General features: G+C 34.2%; 1 protein-coding gene across 2 annotated transcripts in view; it reads right to left on the reverse strand.

The window, feature by feature from the left end:
- Positions 1–5,135: 5,135 nt before the first annotated feature.
- The window catches only part of METTL15 (methyltransferase 15, mitochondrial 12S rRNA N4-cytidine), a 95,826-nt gene continuing 74,253 nt past the window's right edge, over positions 5,136–26,708 (reverse strand). For both annotated transcript variants that reach the window (XM_083838931.1, XM_083838930.1), the window contains exons 4-6: positions 20,012–20,203; positions 17,473–17,651; positions 5,136–9,288 (exon numbers count right to left, since the gene is read on the reverse strand). In XM_083838931.1, the coding sequence (XP_083695057.1) occupies positions 8,843–9,288; positions 17,473–17,651; positions 20,012–20,203 (817 nt within the window). In that variant the 3' untranslated portion in view covers positions 5,136–8,842. The remainder of the gene's footprint in view (positions 9,289–17,472; positions 17,652–20,011; positions 20,204–26,708) is intronic.

The raw sequence follows: 26,708 nt of genomic DNA on the forward strand, positions 1-26,708 counted from the left end.
AGAGAACATTTAGTAGAAGCCCTAAATATCATCTCATGTTCTCAAAGTCTGTGCATTAATTGAAAAACACAGATGTGTGATCCCTGCCTATTGTCCTCACTAGACAGAAGCTAGAATTGTAGCTATACAGCTGGCAGTGGATAACAAAAAAGCCAGATAATTGTGTGAGCAAATGAAAAGCCAAGAGGATCTCAAATGGTTGAGGGGCAATAATCTATGAAGGTAGCATGCATTCAAAAAGTATTTAGGAGAATAATGGCATACCCAGATGATTTCTGTGTATTTGCTTAACTACAGGATTCCATAGCAATTCCTTGTAAACTGATAATTAACAGCATCCTCCAGTAATGTACATGTCAGTACCATGAAAGAATGACGGCATGCAAGCAAGGTGACAAGTACAGAACCATTCCTGTACACTCTTCCACACTTCACTACACACACATCTTTGACAGTGGCAAACAGAGGCGCGAAAGTGAAAGAGCAGAGCTGAAAATAGCTAAATACCCAGGTAAAACAGGAATCCCCAAATAATTAATCTTTGTTGTTGTTGTTGTTGTTTTTTAATCTCTATGATGATCAAACCAAATTGTTAAAAAAAAATGGAAGTAAGGCTCCAAAATGATAAGGCAATCCTTAAAAAATGGACTACATTAAGTTATCATAGATTCATATAGAAAAGAGATGGAGTTCCAATTCAAGTGGTTTTCTCTGCAGACATGAAAGCTGGAAATCAACTTTAATGTTTCAGGAAAGCTGAGACTCTTGTGCCCATGGGAAAACTTGGAATGCTACTGATGACAGAGGTAATAAGTGCTGTCAACAGTGACTCTGATGCAGTGATTTGAACATTTTTATATGCAAAAATAAATAAGATTACTAGTTTTAATAAAATTAAAATTAGTAATAAAATTATTGGATTTCAGTTATAGAAAAGAAAACCTAACCTGAACATAGGCACTTTATAGCCTTGTTATTAAATGAAGAGGAACAAAAGGAGAATGTGTGCTGAGAAGCACCTGTTATTCTGCAGGCTACAGGATGTGATTGGAAATCAGAGCAGTTAATGCGATACACTGCATAAGAGGGAGCACAACAGCCAATTGCTCTGCTCAGTAGCCAACCTTAATGTTGTACTCCTAATACAAACAATGACTTCAAAGGAGAAATAATGAAATGATTGCAGAAGTGATTAGATCTGTATTTCCTCAACAAAGTTAAAAACTAGAAAACAAACACAAAAAAGCAATGTTTTCTTAGTGTAAGAATATATTTGAACAAAGGAAACAATCCTCTTTAAAAAAAAATAAAATGATAATTTTATTTATTTTTTTTGCAAAACCTACTCAAATGAAGCAGAAAACTGAAAACTAAAATAAGACCTGGATAGGCTGCATAAAATATTTGCCAACTATAACTAAGGAAGTTGCTGAACTACAAAAGAGTATTTTTCAATATGTTGCTGAATTACTGGACTATTGGGGAATGTGGTATTTATGGAGGACTTTGCTTCCATTGGGATATAATTGGATCTAATAGTCACTGTAATTAACTTCATTAATTATTTTTTGGTCACAGAAAAATGTAATCTGTTGCTGTTTCCAGGAAAGTTTCACCGAATTTTAAAAGAAAAACAAGGTAGCTTGTCCTGGGTCTATATTAGGGAAAAAATACATACTCATAAATCACCAAATTCAAGCAGCAAAAAGAAAATACCCCCACGACCAGTTGTTTTCCAAAATAACTATAGCTCTATTAATAAAGCATGAGCTAATATGTCATTGCTTTAAAAAGCAACATATTGTAACATTTTAAGGGAAGGTTCAGATTTTAATCTAGGCATCAGTCACCACGCCGTATCAGCTACAGAAGTGCTTCCACCCAGTTGTGGAGGGTGCAGCCCAATACCAATGTATTTACCTACACAAGAAAAAATGGCAGGGTCTTGGCGTGAAGGCTAGTGTGACACATCCCTAATCATCTTAATTACTTTAGTTTTAAAATTCTATTAAGTGCAGTACAGCTATAGAGCATGGTATTTGCCAAGCACATTTAATTAATCTACTGATTTATAATTTTGCATCACCTGCTAGCTTTTAATAGATGGGTTAATAGTCTGTACCGCAGTTAGTGATTGATAACTACAATATGGGCACAGTTTAGGTCTTGACCCCGCATGTTTGAAATGAGGGCAAGTTTCTTATTACCTTTAATAGGGGCAGCAGCAGTAGGGACTGAACCCCCTTTCCTCTCAAACAATATTTCTGTCACCCCCCTGCTCTTTCCAAGATGCACAGTAAAACCTTATATACCAGCTTCAATTTCAAGGATTTTTTTTTTTTCTTCTTAATCTGAAACCCACTGCCACCACTATTAAGCCTTGTGAAATGCAATGTAGGATACACCAGTGGAACTGCCTCTGCATCAAAAACTTTGTTAATTCATCATTATTGTATTCAGTTATCATTGCGTTAATCCCGACAGCTAGCCCAGACTGTCCCATACTCAGTGCACCCTGTTTTGTGAGTATTAAGCCTTTTCAGCTTCCAAAGAAGCTCACCCACTAGTCTGTTGGATTCATCTCTGCACTGACATCTCTCATTGCCTAGCCCAAGATTTCAACTCTCATTCCTATGACAACTTTGAGAAACAGGACATTTAGAAATAATGTATGCTTTTAGCAAAAATATTCCCATAAGTAAAGGTTCCAAGAATAGGATCTCGGATTGTGTATGTATTAACAAGCACGTATGTGTCATTATTCTTGAAAATACGTATTTTGCACTGTATTACAAAAAAAGTATTTATGATATACTCATTTTCAGATACTCATCAGCCAGGACTGTCATTAATCCTTATTTTGGTTCTTTGTAAAGTCTATGAGAGATATTCTTAAGCATGAAACTACTTTTGATTAAAAGGAGAAAAATAAAAAAAATGCAGGAAGGGTGTGTAGAAACAGGCATAAAATACAGTTTGAAATTAAAAAATAGCTTTTCTAGCCTAAACTGCTTGTGACTAAGTTGTTATTAAGTATATCACACATTTTGGTATACAAGTTACAGCACTGTGCTTCAAGATATTTCTTTATATATATTTATTTTATAATTAGTGAATTGTGATATATAACCTTGTTAACGTTCTTAATATAATTACAGTTAAAATATGATGATGCTGAGATCATAAACCTAGCAGTGACTTATTCTGAGCTTTACTATATGTTCAGTGAAAATATGAACAACAAACACCCTAAACCTGAAGCAGTATACATTCTCTTTGCCAGAATCACATCCACATATTCAAACTAACTTGACATGTAAACAAATGACAATGGGGTACAATAAAACCTAAGTTTTCACTCAGGTGTTATAGCATGTATGAATTCTAAGATGTGATTTATATAACATCATTTATTTTCATTTCACTATCTGTCGTAACCCCTAATGTTTTACTGTCCATGTAGATTTTTCCACCAACACAGAAAATGTTTCTTTCATGAATGTCAACAAAAACATGAGGTACATTTGCCACTGCTACCTCTGTAGAAATTGTATGGGCACTAAAAACATCTAGAATTTTTGTTCACGTGTTTTATTCTAATAATAATTTGAATGTTTGAGAATAATTTTTTTTTCTGCCTTTTGAATTAGGCATCTTGATTGAAGTATTTTCAGATAAGCAAATAACTCACTGTTTGACAGCCTTTATTATTTTAAAATTGCAGTTAATGTAATTTAAAACAACTACTTACCTGTAAGAAAGAGTTCTCCACATCTTTTTGTCTTGCATCTCCATGTTGACAATAAACACGCTGTTACTATAATCATTTGCAGGTGCACTCCGAAGAAAACAAAGCATAGGTATTCCCAGGACAGACAGAGGGAGCTGTATCTCCAGTTTTACTCTTTAAAGATAGCTATAAACAAAATGTCAAGTTTAAATTTGCAAACATAGTAAAAATACTTTTAAAAAAATCTCCAGCTTGTTTTTGACTGAATATTACAACCAAACAAATTAGGCTCTAAAAGCATCAGCCGAAATATAACTTTCCTAAAGATTAAGGTACAATGAAAACATTTTATTTCTTATAGCTACATCTGCACAGTAAGAAATTCAGGCAGCCAAACACTTCATTTTTTTTAAATTTTTTTTTTTAGCTTATGAATGAATGAATATTTGCCCCTTTTCCTGTTCTAGTGATGTAGAAGTACTGGAAAACATGGTATGTCATCAGCAAAGTATGTCTAAAAGTATTAAATATGATGTTTAATAAAGTTGGATGGACAAGTATTACAGTGTTCTGAAAAAAGAAAAGCCCTTCCCTCTCATTTATCCTAGGATTCACAAAACCACACAATTCGAACTGCAGAGGAGAAGAGATAACATACAGAGCTGGATTTAGTAGCACATATGCCTTCCCTCTATTACTTTTGATTATGCACTAGAAACTATGCTCTGCAACCATGTACAGAGAATGAGCTATCTCACCATCGCTGCTTATCCTACATCAGGTAAAATTAGGCAGTGAACAAAAAAAGTAACAAAATACTGCATATATATATATATATGAAATTTTATTAAAAAATTTATGTTAATTTATTTAACCTCACCATAAAATGGATTTTTTTTAAGGCGTTGAACTTTGCAGCTTATTTATTACAGTTTGATTAAACACATTTGTTTCTTCTATTTTTCTTGGGTTCTGTGAGAAGGTGAAGGGCAGAACTTGTTCTACTTTCATTTAAATTATTTGTCACGTTCAATAGAGCATTGCAGTTTTAATTAATCCACAAAATCCTGCGTAATTCTACTACACGTCAGGTGTAAAAAGGCCTCCACATTTGGTTATAATTCTGAAAGACTTATATTTATAAGAGCATATTATTCCAAGCTAGCCATTGACATTAAAAACTGCTATATGAAAATAATAATAATAATAATAAATGCATGGATATATAAAGACAGAATCCCCCAGTCCACCCAACAGCATTTGTGATCCTGGTGCAAACAGCCCTAATTCTACTGAAGAGCTTTCCCTGGAGAGATTTTGGCTGCACAAGAAAAGCAGATACGAACTCTTTATTACTTTTGCTAGAGATAAAGATGTTAGGTAGAATGGACAGCAACAAATTGGCTTATGAGTTCATTACTTCGCTGTTTATTCAAGTTCTTCTAATTTTTCACAAGTACTTTTGTACTCTACACAATGATAGCTAATATCCAAGTTATTTTTAAACGTAAATTAATCAAATAAAATCACCAACAAGCTGCATCTCAGACTGCTTGTTGCAACCATCCTACGCCTGCATGTCTCCTTTCCTCAGGGCATACGTCCTCATGTTTCCACTCTCACGGCACTGTTATACTCTTTAGAGCATAAACTCTCTGATTAATACCTTGTCTCCTCCAATATACAGAGCAATATCATAGCAATTATTGTATGAATCATTAATAATAGTAGAAATGCTACTCTAGAAAGCAGAATGCAAAGCCTTATACAACACTTGCTACTAAAGGATAGCCATTTGATAATAGTGGGTATATTGAAATAACTATTTTCTCCATTCACACTACATTAAAACTCTTCTCCTTCAAAAATCTGTCAAATACCACAAAATGTATACAAAAACTGACATTTCCAACATGCATCTTTCCCAGTCAATTGCCAATCTCAGTAGATGCAACTATAAAAGACTACTGAGAAATTACTCAACTACAGTAGATGTAAAAAGAAAATTAATTCCTTATATTACTTGAAAACAGTATGATTAACCCTTCATATTCTTAAACAATGAAAATTATAATCATTCTTAGGAAACAATACTGAAATAATAATTGTCAGAGGGCCCTCATACAGCTACACAGGCTTTAAATGCAGCTAATTTCTTAAACTTGATGCTTTTAAAAAGTGCAGTATTTGTATTATAAAAACCTGACAGCATAACTGTGTCTGGTTTTCAAGACATTATTCTACACAAATCTCTTTTTTCGGTAGGTACTTTAGACTGCATATCAACCTTTTACATTCTCTTGAGTAACCCATTAAATCAGATTTTTAAAATAATTTCAATATAAAGTACGTTTACAACGCACAGGAATAGTCTTGTAGTTGGTTTTTGATCTTTTATTTTTTTCCCACACACTTCTGAGTCCTAACAAGAAAAGAGATATTCTAGCAATATGCTCCACACATACATATTGCTTGGCAACACCACCATCTTTCCACAACTACTACTTGATATTCTCTACAAATATTGAACATATTGGTCATTTCTGATCTTCCCATCATGTACAATATTATGGTATTGCCACATTCTCTTTTTTATTTTGTTTGATTGGTTTCAGATATGATCTTGCTTTTGACTCATCTAAAATTAATATTGCTAAGGTTTAACGGCATTTCTTAGAAATGATATATAACTTGTATCTTGATGGCATGATTTAGCTTTCATTGAGACTGTAATTTTCTACCAGATACCATCTCCTTCATACAAAAAATGTTTTTGGTTATCGTAAAAAAAAAAAAAAAAGTTTAGTTCTCCCAACATGTGCAACATACCACATTAGGAAAGTTTAACATATGTTGGGAAAAAACAAAGGCCTAATACCCTTCACGTAACAGAACTTCACCTGCTGAACAGAAATGAAATGCCTAGTGATACAAGAATACTTTGTCTAAAAATAAACAGAAGCTTTTTTCCGTGGGGGAAAAAAAAAAATCTGTTTTCAGTGAAACAGAAATTAAATTCAAGGACTCTCCATATCTCAAGGCTGAAAGTGAGAAGACCCTGAGAAGAATGAAACAGAGAAGAGCTCACTGATTGATGCACTTCCACGGCTGTGCAACTCCAACCTAAAAGGATTTGCAACCTTCATCATCAAAGGTAAGGTCAGGTCTCCTACTCTTGAAGCAGAAAATGAAGAAGTGCATTTACAACAACTGGTATACAGTAGTTTATCATAAGAGTGTGTCTTTGAAATTGGATGTGGGAAGCGTGTTTTTTAAATATAGTTTTAAGCATAAGGAATTTTAACGTCTTCACATAGTTTCTGCAGATATTTACTTCTACAACTGGATGTTCTTGTCCTCACACATGTTCCTTAACAGCACATAGCACTGCATTATAACTCTTCTAAGCCTATGGTTGAAGCACAATTTTTCCAACCTACTACTGGAGTACATTTCAATATGGAATCTTAACTAAAAATAACTTGGTATTTATATTTAATGATTGAATGAAAAAATATCTATTTAAGGTACGGGTTGTTGTCTCTACAATGTCAGCAAATAATATTATTTGAAGTGGAATGTTGTATTTAATATTTAATAACACACATAATGAAAGTGGGTAGAATATTGAAATTTCAGAAATGTCCATCATTCAACTGGTATTTCAGATCAGTGATCTATGTTATCATGATTTAGCTTTACCAAGGAATTAAATAACAGTCAGGTATCAATATACTGTATATTATAGATGGTGAATTTAAATTTCAATTGTTTGTGTCAATATAATCCCAAACACTCCAGTGAAATAATCAACATGAAGAGGATGCTTGATGAAAATCAAGTCTGGAATAATCCAATCAGTGTTGTTTCAAAAGTTAGTGAAGTAATCATTTAGTTCAAAGTCAGAAGTTATATCTTCTAACTCTATCAGCCAAGCTTCCGGTTCATCACAAATGAAGTCCTGCTATAGATCTGATTATCCAAATAAGGACTTTTTTTATTTCCTTAAGAGGTAAATTAGAGGTCAAAGGAGATAAAACTTATGGTATTATCTGATCATCCTTAACATACAAAAATAGCAAAACAATGGTCTTTTAAGACCTAAAGCTAAATCCAATTCATATTAACTTATATAACAAATATATTACAAAAGTAAATTACAAATTTTACTGGATAGGATGGCATCCAAATAGGAAACCGGTGTTAGTAGGCCACTTATTTTATAGGTTACTAAGTAGCACCTCTTAGTAAAATTTCATCAGCAAAGGAGAATACCACAGAAGTCTCACAGTATCCTGTTTGATGGGTTCATAGTAATTCCATCAACACACAGAAGTTGTACTGCATGGATGCACAGAAGCACAGGTTGCAGGAAGAAATCCAAATTATCTAGCACAAATCTTCATGGTGCTTGCTCACTGCTTATACTGTCTAAATGCAATACAGTGGCCTTTCAAGTAGCTTTTTCTCCCAAGACCAATTCATTATTTAAAATCCATAAACATTAAATTACCAGGCTATCACTCAGATGTAAATATTTACTTATTAACAAAGGTAAGAGCTCATTCATAAATTCCTGGATTAGACATTACATAATGATATCAGTTTATTTAAGACCTAGCTCCTAGCTACAAACATTCATGCAACAAATCAACAGACACAGAAATTTAAATATCATGAATTCTTAGGCTAGTTAAAAAACTTACTGTAGACTAAACCAGTAATCTGACTTAGTTTTGTGAAACCAACCCCCATAAAAACATGTCTTTCTTGTCTTTCTCAATCAGCAATCAGAATTTAGTCTGTCAGAGTTCTGAATTTAATCTAGAGGGAATATTTTAATTACATCAAAACTATAGTTTAAAAAAAAATAGTTATATTCTTTTTAAAAAGACGTCTTTTTATTATAATTTGTGACATCCACTCATCTAACTTATTTTACCATTTGATGTTCTATATTACATCCCAATTAAAAAGAAGCAAAATGATAAGAAAAATGTTTTCTAACAGTCTTTTCCATTTTATTTTTTATTTTGATATTATCTGTCTAGGTAGCTTTCTGGAAAATGAAATTTTAGGAAATTATACAATTATATAATGATAAATTGTGTTTTAGAGTTTAATAGCAGCTCTTAGCTTGGCTGACCTCCCTCTTGGGTTTGTTTGAATATCTTTGGCCTGAGGGGTGATAACTTTTTTCTGTATAAAAGTCCACTTTGAGTTGGGTTTTCCATGGGGAAATTCTTGTGAGTCATCTTCTTTGGAGGAATTTTTCAGAGCTCGTCTTATCTTCTGCCGTGAGCCAAGATTGTACTTTTCCTTCATGTCTATTCCATGAAGAAAACGTTTGATGATACGATCTTCTAGAGAATGAAACGAGAGGGCTACTAGGCGACCTCCAGGTTTTAGAAACTTCTCAGCTGTCTTCAGCCCTATAAAGAGCTCATGAAGCTCATCATTTACAAATATTCGCAGGCCTTGGAAAGTTTTGGTAGCAACATGTGTAGGTCTCTGAAGCAAGTCTTTTCGTGCATACAATGCTGATGCTGGAAAAGCACCTGTAATACATTTGAAAAGGTATATGTTAGTATTTTGTTATTTCTACACTGCTAATCTGACATTAATCCACTCATGTATGATGAATTGAAAGGAAAGCATACTTACAACAGAACCCTGAGTAGTGAGCTTCCTTCTTTAAAAGATACATTTCCTGATTTGAATCACCTTTAAAACCCTATTAAACTGAGCTGGCTTGCAGTTGGAGTGTTGTTTTTTCCTATAGGAACTGCTTCCTGAAATGCTTCACAAAGTTAAAATGCAAAATGATAGCTGAAACCAAAACAGGGAAAAATGAAGATGGGCCAGATAAATCCTATACCTTACAACTCAGTATAATCAATGCCAATTAATTGTTTGAGGTGGTTTTATTTATGCTTTTAAGACAAGGAAAAAAAAAAAGGTGGACACAAAATTTTAACTTTTGCCTTCTACATTATTATGCACTTATTCACATGCAGAGATAAAATGAATGTTTTACATTCATTTACATAGAAAATACAATGTTTATCTAGTGGTAATTATCTTTCAATTAATTACTGAAAGCTTAAAATAGATGTCTTATTTTGGAGATAATAATTCTTGACCATTACACCTGTGTTCCTTCAAATGATCACAGAAGTACCTTGAGAAATTTAGAAAATGCAACCGATATTGTTGATTTTTCACGTGTTTGTATAGCAGAATGTGTTAAGGTATGAGTTTTTTGAAGAAAAATCACCACCTTAAATAATTTTGACTGGTGGCACAAAATTCCCTCCTCCTCTTTCCCCAAAGTTCCTACGAGTTATGCAAGTCTCTTTAGAGACTGAAATTTTCATGGAAACTTTAATATAGCATTATTTTATGTATTTTATTCTTGAGTCTTCATTATCGGAGTACAGAGCAAAGAAGAGATTTGATGAATCAAAGGGACTAAAGTGCAAGAGCCTTACAAGATCTGTGAAACCCGAATAAACTTGTAATCTATTATGTAAGTGAATGCAGACATTTTATAGTGGCACATAAATGGAAATAATTATTTTTTGAAAGAAGAGAACCCATTAGAGATAAGGCAATTCATCTGGTATATGTGTATTAAAATGCCTTAATACTATGCCAGTGCTAAACTACAACATAATAAGGCAATGGTTTGAAAGAAATGCAGTTCAAAATCAAGTAATTGATATTCTGCATAGTGAAGTAAAAGAAAGGAGCATGATGCCTCTGAAATAAGTTGATTAAATTCACATTTACAAAAGTGATTGAAAAAAATAATAGAAATATCAAAGTTTTTCTATATTTTTGCCAGTATGCTGGCACAAAATATTGTATTGGTGGAATTCTTCAGAATTTTAAAGGTGAGATTCTACTTATGTCAGAAAACATATGTTCAACATCACAAACACAAGTGATCATCACTGTTAAGCAAAGGGAGAAGCCACTAATGATATATAAAATTGAATCATTATTAACAAAGTTATTATCACGTATGCGATGCATCCAAGGTGCATTTCTGCATACTCTATTTTCCCAAGTACATTCCTTCTGCTCTGACTCTAATGACAAAAGTGCCTGAATTAATTGAAAAACCCCACCGTAGCTGTTCCTTCTTACTGCTGAGTCCTTCAAGACAGAAGAGGCACCAGGATGCACTTCTCCCAATGCACATTACTGCACAGGGATGTGTGGCTTAAACTCTGCTTCACAATTAAAATAGATTTAATCTCTGGGAACTTGGCTTCTCTATCAGGTGCGGACTCTAGGAAAAGTTACATTAGCTACCTACTGTCTTTGAGACCACCGTGTTTTGTAACTTATATAAATCATAAAGGAATACTTACTGATGCCCTAGGAAACCAGCTGACACACCGAGTTTGTGCTACCTAGCACAATATCTATTTCCATATTTTTCGTATATCTAAAAACAGGCTCTGATTTGAAAATGAAACGCTTCAAACAGCCACTGACTACCATTTATGCGTGAAGAAAATTGTCTCTTCGTGCATAATATAATGGCATGCCGTGTGCTGAGCAAAATAAACAATTTTCTTTATACACTTAACCAACACCTACAAATACAAGTAATTTGCTCAGAACAGCCATGTTTAAAATTAGTATGTAATGTATCAAAAGAATACCACAGGACATGCGTATTTCCATAGCATTCACTAAGTGACTAAATCTACATAGCTTCATATTCTCCTTAAGCCCCGTCTTAGGTTTCATTTAGAATCAAATTTTTCTTCAGGAGAATTTCAAGTGGACATATCAGATACTTGGGTATCATTTGGATTCAACTACAAAAGCCATGGATTCTTGACTAAAAATGACAGTTCGTGAAAACAATACCACACAAGTCTCTTTCTTCTTCCAAGCATATGTTTTCAAAAAATGAAAACATACCTCTCTCTCCTTCCCCCCTTCCAAAACCAAGCCTATTGCCATCATGTTCACTCTACTGAAAATAGCTGTAACTGGAATGAAAAAGCACTGTTTCCATACAAAATATTTCCTACTAACAAGCTAGTGGGTTAGAAAGCAGTATGGCTGTTGTTTTTGTTTTTTCCCCCTCCACTTCAACTGGTATTGTTCTACCAGCTTTATGCAGAACCTCCTTTCTCTTGCCACCTGCTGCAACATTTACAGTTGTGATGTCAAGAACACCAGTTTTACACTTTCAGTTTTGGGCTGTTACTATCAGGAGCTGGTGTTCACCTCTCAAAGCAGATCCACAGAGTTTTTAACTTTATTAAAAATTCATATTTTAGCAGCCTAAGCATTTAAGCAGCCTAAGTACTTTCTAAAAAATACCACTGGTTTTCCGTGGATAAGCTATTTCTGATATTCTAAGAGTATTCCAGCTTCCAAAAGTATCACAGATACAAATGAAGCCAACCCACAAGAGTACAGCATGAAATCTGGATACAAAACTGACTGTGCTTATTTATTGATTGGAAACCTAGAATGAGAAACATTATTTAAATTTCCACGGCCAATCTCACTGGAACTTTAGTAAAATAGTGAGTTTTATGTTGTATGTCATCAGAATATCTTTTACTAATCTGAATGGAGTTGATATAAATATCTGTTCTATTTCCAAAATGGTTTTGTAAAACCTAAATGCTAATATTGGTCAGATTTTTAGCAGTTCTGATCACACTGATATTTTGCAATTGAAACACTGAGTAAATAAGCTAAAGAAATTAGATACTCAGGCTACCAGCATGACTAGAACAGTGGCAAGTCTTAAGAAAGTTCTTTCAGGTGTCCTGCCATGGATGTTGAGTGTAAAGTCTTTCTCCAATACTCTTCTATGGCAATTAACTGTGCTTTGAAATATCTGTAAAGTAAATTGGAAAAGTGAGTCCTTGTAATACACATTTATGAGAAACTCTGAAGAGAATTAAATAAAAACCCTAATATATTCTGCAAGTATAATAAAACCTTACACGCCTCAGGTGAACGTGAGAAAACAGCACAGGAGGACATATATAATGGTACCAAATACTGGTAAAGGATACCTTAGCACTGGTAAAGGATACACCAGGAAACTGGTGTAGAAATACAGACACTGCAGTTTTATGCAACCAAAAAGACTAACTAAAACCAAAACATCTTCACGTTCAATGGCCTATTGGTCTGTCTTTAGAGACTGCTATTGACTAATAAATGTAATTTGTGATAGGGATTTCTGTCATACGGGCCTTCATCTTTTTATTAAAGTCAGTAGATACAACCTATGTGACAGGGGTGAAAAATATTTCTACCCCACTCTCAGCCCTCTGGTATAGTTAAATAGAAACCTACTTGTGCTTACTGATGAGGCACAAAATCTATCACCCAGCCCCCTCCAATTGTTGCAACAGTAAAAGAAAATCTTTACTGGTAACAGGCTGCACAATGCACAAAAACATATATATATGTATAAATCTGTATGGGAAGCTTGTAAAATGAATTTCATTCATAAAAACACCATGCTTCCAGCTAGATGACTGGTTTGAAATCCCAGAGAGAGAAATTATCATTTTTAGTTTTGGGATGCCCTTATGCTACTTACACTTTTAAAAATCTAATAGATTCACAAGTTAAAATGTATTGAAATTCTTAAGCTTGTGAATGAAATTAGCAACGTGCTGTGCCTGTCAATATGAACTATTAAAGTCTCCAGAGTGTACAAGAGTGGGAGAGTTTAAAAATTAATTCAGATCGTGCACCTGTTTGCAGGAATCCGTCTGTTGAATTAGCATTGCATTTAATAAGTTTCTGTGACGCATCTAATGTCCTTTTGTCTAGGCTCCCTCAGTACAGTGTTAATTCACACCCATCTGAATTTCAGGCAATATTACAAATTCCAAACTGATAATTAAAGTATATCAGTGTGGAACAATCTGAACAAGACTGACTTTACCCATTAAAGTTTTTTAAATTTTTCACAATTCTTTAGTATCTCACCATCAATTCCTTTCAAGTTAAGTCCAAATGACTACATAATCTCAAAATGACCTGTTAATAGATAACATATTTCAATGCCATTGAGAAAAACAAAACTGTGAAAACAAATGAATAGATAACAAGGTATATTACCCACTAGAAGGAAAAATTGAGCAGTAGTACATAAAAAACATATTAAAATTACCGTCTAAAGAATTTCACTATTTCTAACCAGTTTTCCTGCACATCCAGTTAATACTATCATTTCACAACAGAACTCAAGGAGCTTCAGCAATAGCCATCAGGAAGTACTTCTTAATTGACTTCTACACATCTATTCACAGATCTTCAGTAGAGAACCACTGATCTTTAGTATTTACACAGTGTTCATCATTACAGATAGCTGTGTGAAAATTGTAAACAGTGCGTAGAGTTTGATTGAGCTACAGGAAGAGACGATATTCGCATCAGTGAATTAAAAAATAAAAAATAAAAAAATCCTCCTTTCCCCCTGTGTAAATTGCAGGATCCACAGCTTACTCAGAGAGCTCCTTATTTAAATGGCTCAAAAGCATTTTGGAAAACATTTAGAAAAAAATAAGACAAACCTTTTTTTTAATTTAATTTTATTTTGTAGGACTTTATTCAATGGCACGGTAAATTGAGAGATGACTTTCAGGCTTTATGCCAAGAGTTAGAAGGAATTCTTTCATTGAATTGGAACAAAAGACTGTTCTGTTTAACTAAGAAATCACTTGGATACCTGAGTTAGCCCTAAGCTGTTGTAGGCAATCTTGACATACTAATCTATAATTTTTTCAAGCTGTACCTTAAAACTTTTAACTCTCTCCAATACAAACTTTAGAAATGTCTGAATGATCTGTGACTGTTGTAGAGCCTTTTGTTTTACTTAGTTTTGTTATACTTTATTCTTATCTCCCAATCAATTAACAGCAGCAATACACCTTCTAACTCCCTTTATTGTTTGTTTGTTTCCTGGATAGCATTTCCCTTTTCCATTCCAGGCTAGTCCAAATCTAACCTGGATTCATTGGGATTCTGGTTATCAGCTGGAACTTAGCACAAAAGTTTAGAGTTCTGGAAAATCTTAAGCCATAGTAAATCATAAGATTTTAGAGAAATACGGATAATATGTGAATTTTCAGATACTCATATCAGTAAAGAAAAAGACACAGATACCCAGCTTCATTGGCTAGACTGTTTACATGTTTTCTAGCTATCTAGCCACAGGCAAAAAAAATGATCCTGTTCTGGAGAAAAAATTATGATCATATAGAGTCTGTAAAGTCTAAAATGCAAGATTTTATTTTTCTAATGAATATATATACATGTATATATATATATATATTAAGGACTTGACATTTAAGTAATAGGTCATAGAGTTTACTCTGCTTAAGTCTTGAATTAGTCATGGCTTTTTTGTGCTGTCCTATCAAGAGGATTCTGTAGCTGTGATCTCTGGCCCTGTAGCTATGACTTACCTCAATAACTTCATGGATGTAAGTTTGTAGTAGAATATATACTGATGATAAATTGAACAAAATCTATTATAGTTACCAGAAATTTTCTTAACATATTATCTGTTCAAAAACTAGCAAGGATCCACCCTTGGGCTCCTTTACAGGGAAATCAGATTAAAATTGTAAGAAGTTCCACCCAAACAGGGATAAGTATAATAGTCCTAAAATTGTTTTAACTACTTGCATACTTCAAGAAGCACACAAAATACATATTTACTGTCTTAGCAGATATATGTTGGATTCATTTTCTTTGGCGTCTTATCTGATGCATTCCTGATTCACATATCAAGCTGCTCTTCAAATACATCAGAGTTTAAAGTGAGAACAAAAATCCCCTGTTGTTTTCACAGAAAGTGACCGTTAGGTGATGACTCACATGCAACCCATTAAACGTGAAGGGATCTTTGATCAATCTCTTTTATACACTAATAATTTTATTTTTTGAATTCAAGCTAGTTGGCAGAATTATTTTTGAGGTTAGCATGCTGCTTGTTTACAGCATACAACACGTTACATCTTTAGCATAGCAATATGGCTGCTTTAATCTCAATAATGGTATATTTTTAATCAATAGTTGTTTCAAAGAGCATGAGATACATCTGACAACACTAAATTATTACTTCATAAAGTTGATGATAAAGTTGATAAAGTTGATGATCATTTTAGAAATGCAAATTCTTAGGTTTTATTAAAGACTCATATATTCTTTAATATTATTTATTCCCCACATTCATTATCTCTACTACACATTTACAACAGGGGCTTATAATAGCTAGCAGTGTCTTCAGGTCCTGTAATCGTATCAGCTAGACTTTGGGCCTGGTTTAAAGTGGACATTTTGCTCAAGTATTCTGGTTTATACAACTCAAAGCCTTTTAATTTCTTTGTGATCCTAAAGCCATTAAAAGTAAGTCCCTATTAAACTTCTTAAGCTCACTAAGGTAGGCAATAAGATATATTAATCACTAATTATCACAATTATTAATCACTATTCTATTAGTTATCACTAATTATATTTTTTTTAAATAAAGTTACAGTTTAAGTAGAATAGAATAGTTTAGTTGGAAGTGCCCTACAAAGATCATCTAGTCCAACTGCTTGACCAATTCAGCGCTAACCAAAAGTTAAGGCATATTGTTAAGGGCATTATCCAAATGCCTCTTGAACGCCGACAGGCACGGCACATCAACCACTTGACTAGGAAGCCTTTTCCAGTGTTTGACCCTCACAGTAAAGACATTTTTCCTAATGTTCAGTTTGAAGCTCCCCTGTAGCAGCTTTTGTTGTACTTGTGCTTCCTGTCATCGATCACCAGGGAGAAGAGATTGGCACCTCCCTCTCCATTTCCTCTTTTCAGGAAGAATACATATTTTTATGAAAACAATATATTTTTAAAGCCTTCAGGATACAGATAAAATTTGTAACACTAATCTTTACTAAATGTTAAATTAGGATAGCCATCTTAAAGGTCTATAGCTAAAGGAGTCAACAATTTAGGGTATTTTGTGACAAGACCCAGTCATTTTCATTTCTTGGTTAAATTAAAAATAAATAAATAAATAAATAAATAAATACAGCCTTATATTTTAGATTGTTAAGGCACAGTATAAGTATCTTATATTTTTGTTTGAAAATTTTCACTCGAGAACACAAATGTGAAGGTTCTCCATGTGAGCACAGCTCCTGTCTAACTAGATTTTGTTCAAGTTGTTTACAGTGAAGAGCAAGTAAGATGAAGTGTTTCAATAGGCGCTTCAGGCTGATCTAGTTGGCATTCACAAGGTGAAGCAAGCTACGTATTGCTTTACTTTTTGCTTCCTCATTCTTTAAGCAGAGAGAATGAATCTAATTTCATTCATAACTGGAAACTGCCATAGTACTTCCCCTCAAAATATTAAAATGTAGAAATTTAAAACAAAGAGATGCATATGACGTATCTATTTGAATGCTTATCAATAGCTGGGACAAAGAATTCCCTAGGCTGCTGTCACTCTGTGTTTCAACTTCGTTGACAAAATGATAAATCACTTCATGTAAAATCTATTATTAAACTAATCGGTGAAATACAGTATAAGAAGTGGGATATTACGGGGGAAAAAAAGGAGAGCTGACATCAGAGCAGAATAGGCAGGATTAGATCCTGCATGATTTCAAGTACAAATAGATCCCTCTGGGACTTTGGGGATTAATATTTTTTCTCTCTCAGCCACTGTGAAGAATTAATGAGGCTACCTGCAACAATGCTTGCAAGCTGCTGAGTTCTGGTGATGGGATATATGCTGCGTGCCTGAACGATGGCTGAAGCGATTTTCTTGGCGTGCCTCTCCTCCCCGTATGTTCTCAGGATGGACGCAAGTGCCTGTTGATCTAAAGCATTCACAACATCAGCAGCAGTGGGCATGTCAGGGTACCTACGCACAAGAAGAGCCAATTAGTTCACTGACGTCAGTTTTCATTGACAAGAGGTGAAGCTTCATAGCACTGAGACATAAAGTCAAACACACACACTGCATACAAGTGCCTTTGAGGTTTTCAAGTAAGAGACAGCAACCCTATGAAAACAGATCTCGTTTGTACCTTTTAAATCCTATTTTTTGCTACTTTAAATAGTTTGTTCCTTAACATCAATTAAAACAGCTGAAACTTCTAAGTACAATCATAAACTATGCCTAATGAGTTTACAGGAATAAATACATTTCAGTATCACGTTAAAATGGAAATGCTGTGTGACTGTTCCTATTTAGACATCTTTAGAATATAAACTTGTCCCTTCTGGGTTCATTTAGTCACCTTGCATTATATGTTGTTTTTTATTTGGAACTGATCTCAAAGATATTTTCTTTCACATCTCCTGCTATGAAAACAACTGCTTATGAAAACAGTTTAACTTTACTTTTCACGAAAAGGTGTAAGAATTTATATCCAAACATTGTTTTGAGAGAATTCAAATGAGATAATACTGCAAATGAAAGGAACTGTTAGAATTGAAATGGTATAAGTCGTACATATTTATTTATTTTTAAATTGTGTCACTATGCTATTGAAACAGTTCAAAGTATTTTATGAAGATCACAGAAGTGTTTACTAATGTGGAGAAAACATATAACCTACTTAATAAATTCTCTTCTAAAAAGACACTAACATGCAGAATATTTTTCAGGCATTCATTACTCTCCTGCAGTATCTTATAAAAGATAACAAAACTTAGAAATCAGAGGCAAGGAGTACCATAGCAACAACTGTAGCGGAAGGTTTTTGTTATGCCACAAGTAGCCTTTGTTCTTATATACTGTTATACATATGTATCCTCATGATGCAAATACAAGCCACAAGTTCAGACTTTTGAAATCAGAGGGCTAAATCCCAGTAGGATCACGTGAGCTTTTTATACAAACTGGAAAAAGGCAGCATCTTGAAATTTGCTGTGTTAAGACTTAAATGTTAATGTGTTAAGACAATTGCTTAGAAACAGAGGCTTCCATAGTCTTCACATATGCTCTATGTGAATAATGAAAGATCAAATGACATTTCTTAAGACTACAGGTTCATCAAAACACAAGGCAAAGAAATGTTCATTCTCTTAGTAATGCATTATACAATTACTGCCATCATCTATAAAACACAGGTCTTTGTCTTTTCACATGAAAACCACAATGCTATATTAGGCATATATTAGGCCGTTAGAAGATGAAAACTGCTGCATAAGTAGAAAATAACATTATGCCATTGAAATTCGTGCTCTTCAATGAACTCAACACCAATTCTGATCATTTAAATAGAGATCGTTTATTTAGCAATTGATAACTTCACAATTAAGTAAGCCTGATGTGCCTCCTACACAACGTGAAAGGAAACCTCCAAGACTACTAAGGCAAGCTTGCAATACCTAACGGATTTTAACTGGCAGCTGCCTTGAATGGGATTTCTGGTTGCTCTTTTGTTTTGTTTTGATTTTTTTTAAAGTTACTTTATACTCCTTTTGCAGAGAAGTAACTGGGTCAGATGGCCATTGCAGAAAGGAGGGAAGTTACTTCTTCCCTGACAGCGCAACCGAACACGGTCAAGCAGACATTCCACAAACAGAAAGTGTAGCAAAAAAGGAAAGTGATTGCAGTAAAGAATTGTGAGCCTGCAGATCACATAGTCAGAGAAACTGCAGAAATAGAAGGAAGACAACAGGCCTCAACTTAAAAAAAGCATGGTAGGCTTCATAGGAACCATGCAGACCATACCGGTCTTGAGGCAACCCAGCCACACATCGAAGAGAGAAAAAATATATTTAACAGTCTGCCTTTTGCACTCGCTTCCCAATTAAGGGAAAAAAAATTCTAATTAATATTCTAATTTATTTTTTTTTAAGCCTCTGATCTTCCTTGTGAAATTCAATACAGAAAGAGAACAAGGAAATATACCTCAAGGCTCTAGGTAACTCGGTGTCCTGTCAACATATTTGGCAGCTTTTTTTGCTCTCCACAATGTTATCAGAAATCTATGTCTTACAGTAAAAGCTGTCCCTGTAACTGTATACCATACACACTAAAAATGTAAAATTTTAGTGATAGAGTTAAGAAAACATTATTGGTTTAATTAGTTTAATCATCACTGTAACATTCCTCTTATCTAAAGAAGAAAAAGAACTTAACCAGGATTTTAAGTATTAAGACTGAAAAAAAGCTTTGTGGCATAAGATATACAGTATATTTGTGCAAAATTAGATGTGGTTTTATGATGGCCATTCTCTAGCTTAAAAGGAAATGACATGCACACGTACCTGTCACCATCCATCCTCATGTCCAGAGGTCCATCCTTCTGCAGGGAAAAACCTCTTTCAGGTGTATCAAATTGCATAGAAGAACAGCCAGCATCCAAGAGAACTCCATCTAGAGTCCCTGGCTCAACTCCAGATGAGATTAGCAAAGCCTCTGACTGGCTAAACTGTCCTAGAAGAGCTCGAATCTGTTTCCTGTAAGAAAATCACAAATAAAAAGCCTCAATTTTAACAGTGCAGTGCTCTCCTCTTGTATAGCAGCAATTAGATAGTAATGCTCACTTGTCTCTTAAGCAATGGGACTATTCCCAAAGTAATAGTTTAGGTACATTTCACATGCCAGCACGCAGAACCGATCCAACCCACTCATCAGTAGCTGCTTAAGTTTGTCTTCCTTCCTGCTTAACCTCAAAGTACTCCAAATGCTCACAAAAAAATCAGAAACCTGACTTCAATTTCATTTCTCCACATGGGGGAAATCAAAGTGACGTCTTCAACATTTGATGGGAATGCCCTGACCACCCTGGAATCTCCTGCTCTGGGCATGACTCTTAGTTAAGTGCAGAAAAGAAGGTACGTTGCTTGGACCTACAGGAAACGCTGACAAGATGGAATATGACTGCCAAGCCTTGTGGTTAATACTTATTTGCTAGGAAAAAAATCCTTGGTTCTTGCTGTGGGACAAACACTTGTTTAGGGAACATGTTGATTCAAAAACAGTTAGACAAAATTAGGTGCACTGGATCATAAGCAGATAAAACATTTCAGTGTAGGCACCTGAACACTGGTTAGAGCAGAGTTTTACATATGTTTTTGTGCTTTGCATTCTTCTTTCTTAACCTTTAAGGTGTTTCTTGCTTAATATTTCTGTACTGGAGAGAGAAAGTAAAAAAAAAAAAAAAACATCTCTGAGGCGCCCATCTCTTTCTTGCAAGTGTGTCTAAGCACGTGCTTTTGATTCTGGTCTATTATAAGGTGACCTACAATTAAACCACTTATTTACTCATACATTGTCAAAAAAACAATTTCACAAAGATTTAAGAATGTTAACCAGTATGCTACTGCACTTTTAATCAGTACCAGGAAAAAAAAAAAAAAGGGCAAAAAAACCAAACCAACCAACCCACTGACCAAATACATTTCTGCCCCTAAAAAGAAGCCACTGACTCCACATCAGAGTTTTGGTAATAGTTTGAGGACCTGGAGCTCCTCAGCCCCATGGACTAGTGCTCCAATTATTACAAGGCCAGCTAAGTTAACTCACATCATTGTCAGAGTTCCATGGGCAGCAGAACGGATGGAGAGCGCAATTCTTTGCTACAAAAGAACAGCTGCCTCTATCTCTTTTGAGATGTCAACATTACTGTTATTTTGGAAAACAAACAAAGAAACAAAAAACAACCAACACGCTTTTTCAAAAAATCAGCTTCAGTCTAATCCTTCTTTCAGGTCAGTTTAAGATTCACACAACTGGCCTTACGACAACCTAGTTGACTCCAGAGACTACCGTTTTAAGAGAGTGCATGAACAGAGAATCAGAAGTACTTTTGCACACATCCAATTGGAGTAAGTAAGAATATGCTATGAAGGAAAAAAGAGAAAACATTCAATTCAAAGGAAGAAGCTATGAGCACACAACCATATGAAGGAACATTTAGGTATATAGTGGTATCCTCGTTAGAGTAGAAGGAATCAACTTAGCACAGAAACTGGGAAATACCTTGAGTGAATGAATTTCATGAGGGATATCATGATCACACATGCAAATGTCTGAATTGACTACTGCCCAGTACATAATTAAATGCAACTATTCAGCTTAATAAGAACTGACAGTTCCTAAAAAGCACTATTATCTACTTAACATAGTTTAATTTTAGCCAAATAGTTACAGCTTTGAGACTACATTTCCCTTCAATACAATACAAGGAATTTTCTTGGAAATCTGCACTTTGTCCAACGGGGCAGTGTTTCTAACTTTATAACTTGAATGAAGAAATGAACTTTACAATTCTGTATGTGGGAGATGAAAATGAATGAGATCTGGAAAAAAATATAAATTGCCATTGTCTAGTTCCTCTGACAGTAGTCCATATTGGTGGCTATGAAACAGTGCTGTATTGTGCTACTAATCATTCTGAAAAATTATTTTGAACTACATTCATATCTTGCTAGAAATTTGGTTATATTTCTTTAAAGAAATCATGCATATGTGGACTGCCAATCCTTTGTGACTACGAAAAGGTAATTAAATGGGCATATTTGATTTAAGTTGAAATTTACAATTTAGGAGATAGATGCTTCATCTGGAAAATGTTTTGGCGTTCACAAATAAAGACAGGAAAAAAAAAAGATTGACATTTTGATGTCAGCCTTCAGCTGCATGAAAATATACCCTCCTGTTTGTTATACACTTCATTTTGTATAAATAGTGGATACAGGTCTGTTGGTCAATTTAAATCTTTACTAAAAGCAGATGCTTTTCATGACATTATAATGACTATATTAAAACAACAGGTCAGTTCTCTGAATTCCTCTTACTTTGTGAATCCAAAGAAACAACTTTAAACACCTTGGGTATCTCAAAACATTTTAATTAATCGAACCAAGTACACGGGTATGAGCAATCATTTATTACCTTATGAAAACAAATACAGATACCAACTCTTTTTTTCCATAGGATGGTAACAATGATGATAGTAATGATAAGGACTAATCTATTAGATGATGAGCAAGACATTTATTTAAAGAACAGTATTTCATCAAGCACTGAGAAGCATTTATTAGAACATAATAAAGCTCTTCCCTTGTCTACCATGCCTCTGTTCAAATCATAACTACCTGCTATGCACAATTTTCTCCAAAAACGTTTGATTTTGTCAATTCCTTCTACCTTCAGATTTTTGTTTACATAGCCTGTAAGTTTTATTTCCAAAATAGCCTCAAATAAATATTCAAACAAATAAAACTGCATACACTACTCTAAAAAGTGTTTCCTACAGTCACAGGCCTTTGGCTCTCCCAAGGAACGAGGAAATTCTTTACACTTTTTTTTTTTTTCCAGTGGTCCAATGTTTAGTTTGTGCATTAGTGGATTTATATTCCATGACCACACTTACCTAGAGTGCAAATCTGTCCATTATCCCCTTTGTCTTAATATACTGCAAAAACAGTGCTTACTGGAAATAGCAGGAAAGGTAAAGTAAGGAACATCCCTAAATATCAGATAAAATAGCCAAGTTCATGGTTAAGAAGCCTGAGAAAAGTATGCATATCCAAATATTACAGACCAAGACTGAATGGAGTGGGGGAGATTGCAGGTAGTCTTGGGGATACTAAAAAAAGCTGTCAAGACAACAAGGATCACAAAGAGAACATTTTAAGCATTGTAAGTGATCTTAGAAGGTTATAGTCTAACCAAAACCAATTGTCTCTTGCTTAAGAGAAAAATATTTAAACTTGGTACTTGAACACCACTTTACATATTCCAAGTATTTTAGAAACATAAAATCACTATGAAGAGCTTGTAGCCCCAACCTACAAATGGAGAAATAAGATGTAAAAGGTTTAACACTGAGTGACTTGAGTATATTTAGAAAGCAAAGACAATTAGATTGTGGTCTGAGGATGTAAAAAGCAGACAATACTCATCATTTTATTATTTTTTTTAACATAATTGTAAATTTTGGTAAATTTCCCACTGTTGCCATCAAGCAGTCTTCTCAAAATATTCAGCATGCTCATTCTCCAGGAATGTAAAGGAACACTGGGGACACGTGGACAACCTAAGTCAATTTTAAAAATAATAAATTGTTATTTCATCTGCTATGTAAGTTCTTGGGGGCCCTAATGGATTTTATTGCATAACAACCTCAAGAGCTTTCAGATTTCTTGTACTGTTTGCAATAGTTTAAAAATAAGACACAACCTCAGGTTCAAGACCCTTTGTTCAGATCATAACACAGTATTTTATTATTATTTATACTATGACACATAGCATTGTAATTCTGACAGACGGTACTGGATTCACAGTTCTCATTTCTATGAAAGAATCAAATCAGAAAGAGAGAAGAGTTCAAAGACTAACGTATTTCAGGCTCTTCCGCTTTCAGTTAATCTCTGGCATTTTACAATGCTTTATAAAAATATTTCTTATTTCACTCAACTGAGAGGGATGTACGCAGAAGAAAAAGTAAAGCATGAATATAACTTTTACAAAATAAACAGAGAAAATCTTTTCTCATATCTAGTTTCTCTGAGTTGTCCCAGAGGTTGCTGTGACATCAATCACAAGTAATTTCACAGAAAACCGTGATTACGCTTTCATGGTGCTTCAGCAGTTTTTTATGTGCATATAACAATACCTGCTCTTGATCTTTCACCACTGCTACCCTTACAAATTCTACATATGAATACACACAATGGCAGGAAGTGATGAACCCTTGCCTGCAGCAAAAGCTACTGTCTACTCAACCAGAGTAAATGGTTTCTTTGAGAGAACTCAAAATAAATAAATAAATAAATAAATAGATAAATAAACAAACTTTTCAGCTAACTCTCGCCAATGCACAACAGTTGAGGAGACCAATCCGGTACTTTGATTTACTAACTCCACTGAGACTGCCAGCAGGGGTACCAATTAGCACCAGCTGTAATGAGGACATTGGTACAGACCTGGTTTGATAGCATTGACTCACTTCACCTAGGTCACTCAACAGCTGTCAGACAACTGTGAATGACTTCTACTCATTGCTGCTCTGAACCAGACACTTAGAAGCAAAAGATGAAGCACACCATTTGTAAATCCCTGGAACTTTCACCATCCCACCTAGGAATTCTTATGAGTGCTACTCTGCTTCAGTGCAACCCCCCTCTCTGTATATGTGTCTCTATATTCTCTAAAAAAACTTTATATTAACTTTGGAAAATGGAAGTTGACACAGTGTTCATGTTTGCAAACAAAAAACAGTAATTAAAAAATTACATATAGCAACTTATAAAGGAACCTTGTCATTACATTTCCAGCTTTATTGTGTATCTATTTGAGAACTAACAGTTCAGTCTAGGTTGGCTTTTGTATTACAAAACTAAAAAAACAAATCACCACCACTGATCTAACAAAGACCTGAAAATGGGAAGAAGCATGTGTGGAAAACAACTTGCATAGAACCAAGGAAGTTCATATTTTCAAATTTCAGAGAGATAATCACAATTTTGTTGTGCATGTGGTGATCACAGGAATGTCGCTTTTAAGTTTTCAACAGCTAGTGAACATTTATATACCATTTGCTCTGACTTAAGATTTGGGAAAAATTAAAAGATGTATGTACATTGTAGAAGTTAAATACTTCTTTCCATATACATTGAAGACATCACACAGACAAAAGCAAACAAAAACCCCTTTTATGTTAACCTGCAGAACACTCAGTATCTTACACTGTCAAAACTAGTATACCAAAGATGATTACACTTGCTTTTCTCTTTCTTCATGTCAGTTGCCCTTCTTCCACCTCTCATACAGCCTCCTATTCAATCCATTATGAAACTAGTTATTTGCTGCTTTAATTGCTCTCCTATAGCTTCCAACAAACCTTCTCTCCTTCATATCTAACCAACAGATTCCATAAAATGATGTTATCTTGGCTCCTCATGTCTCATTTAATCCAGACACCAAAAATTGTGTCTAATGTCCTCTCAGACATACCCGTAAGAAATTTCAGGATGCCTGAAAACAGATTGCTCATTATTTTAAGGTTCATTTTTACTTTTGCCTAAAGTATCCATTCCACTATTGTGTCCAGCAACACATTTTTAGTCAAAAATACTGCCCAGTATTGAAGGAACCATTAATACTGCTTTAAATAAAGGAAAATATAAATATATTTAAACAAAAGTATATCAAAGATGATTTCCATACAATACATCAGAAATCTTACCATAGTAGACTTTTTTTTTTAAATGAAAGATGATTATATTCAAACCAGTCAAAACAAAATATAAAAAAGTAAATTACTAATGAACAATGTTAATCTCTGGCTAAATTAAAGATTAAGGAAGTAATTTCTTTCAGGGCAAATGGAAAACTAATAGAATAAGACTGGTGATTATTTAAGCAAATTTCAAAATCATATGCCTCACCAAAATTTGAGAAAAATATTTTTATGTTTCTTAAGTAACACAAAGTTTTGCTGAGTAATAGGAGAAAACTATACTATTTTATGCAATTTGCAGCTAGCCAGAGGTAAAATCTTTGTTATAAGATATGTAACTTTTTGTTATGCACGCCACCTTTATTACATAATATACATAAAATATGTAATACGTTGTCATCTTTCAGATGTGCCAAGGAAACCAAACCATTAGAACAATTTGCCTTTCATTCATGGGACCTGACAGTTCAGAGAATAAACTACCAGCCATCAGAAGAATCATAAATCTTTCTCTGACTTTACATTGCACTACCTGGGGGATTTTATTTTGAGATATACTTCAGGTTACCATTCACATCAATCAGACAGCCTAGTTTACAAGGTTCACTGGACATAATGTAAAACCAGTTGAATACCTCCATCATCATCTCAGATCTACCAAACACTCATTGTGACCCTCAGCTTCATTAACACTGACTTTAAAGCTAACCAGCTTCCTTTACACTTCTGCTGCATTTTGTACTAGTCTTCATTCCCTCTCCTGTTTGCCTCAC

This window comes from Anser anser (genome assembly GCF_964211835.1).
Source record: "Anser anser genome assembly, chromosome: 5".
In the NCBI taxonomy this organism is placed as follows: Eukaryota; Metazoa; Chordata; class Aves; order Anseriformes; family Anatidae; genus Anser; species Anser anser.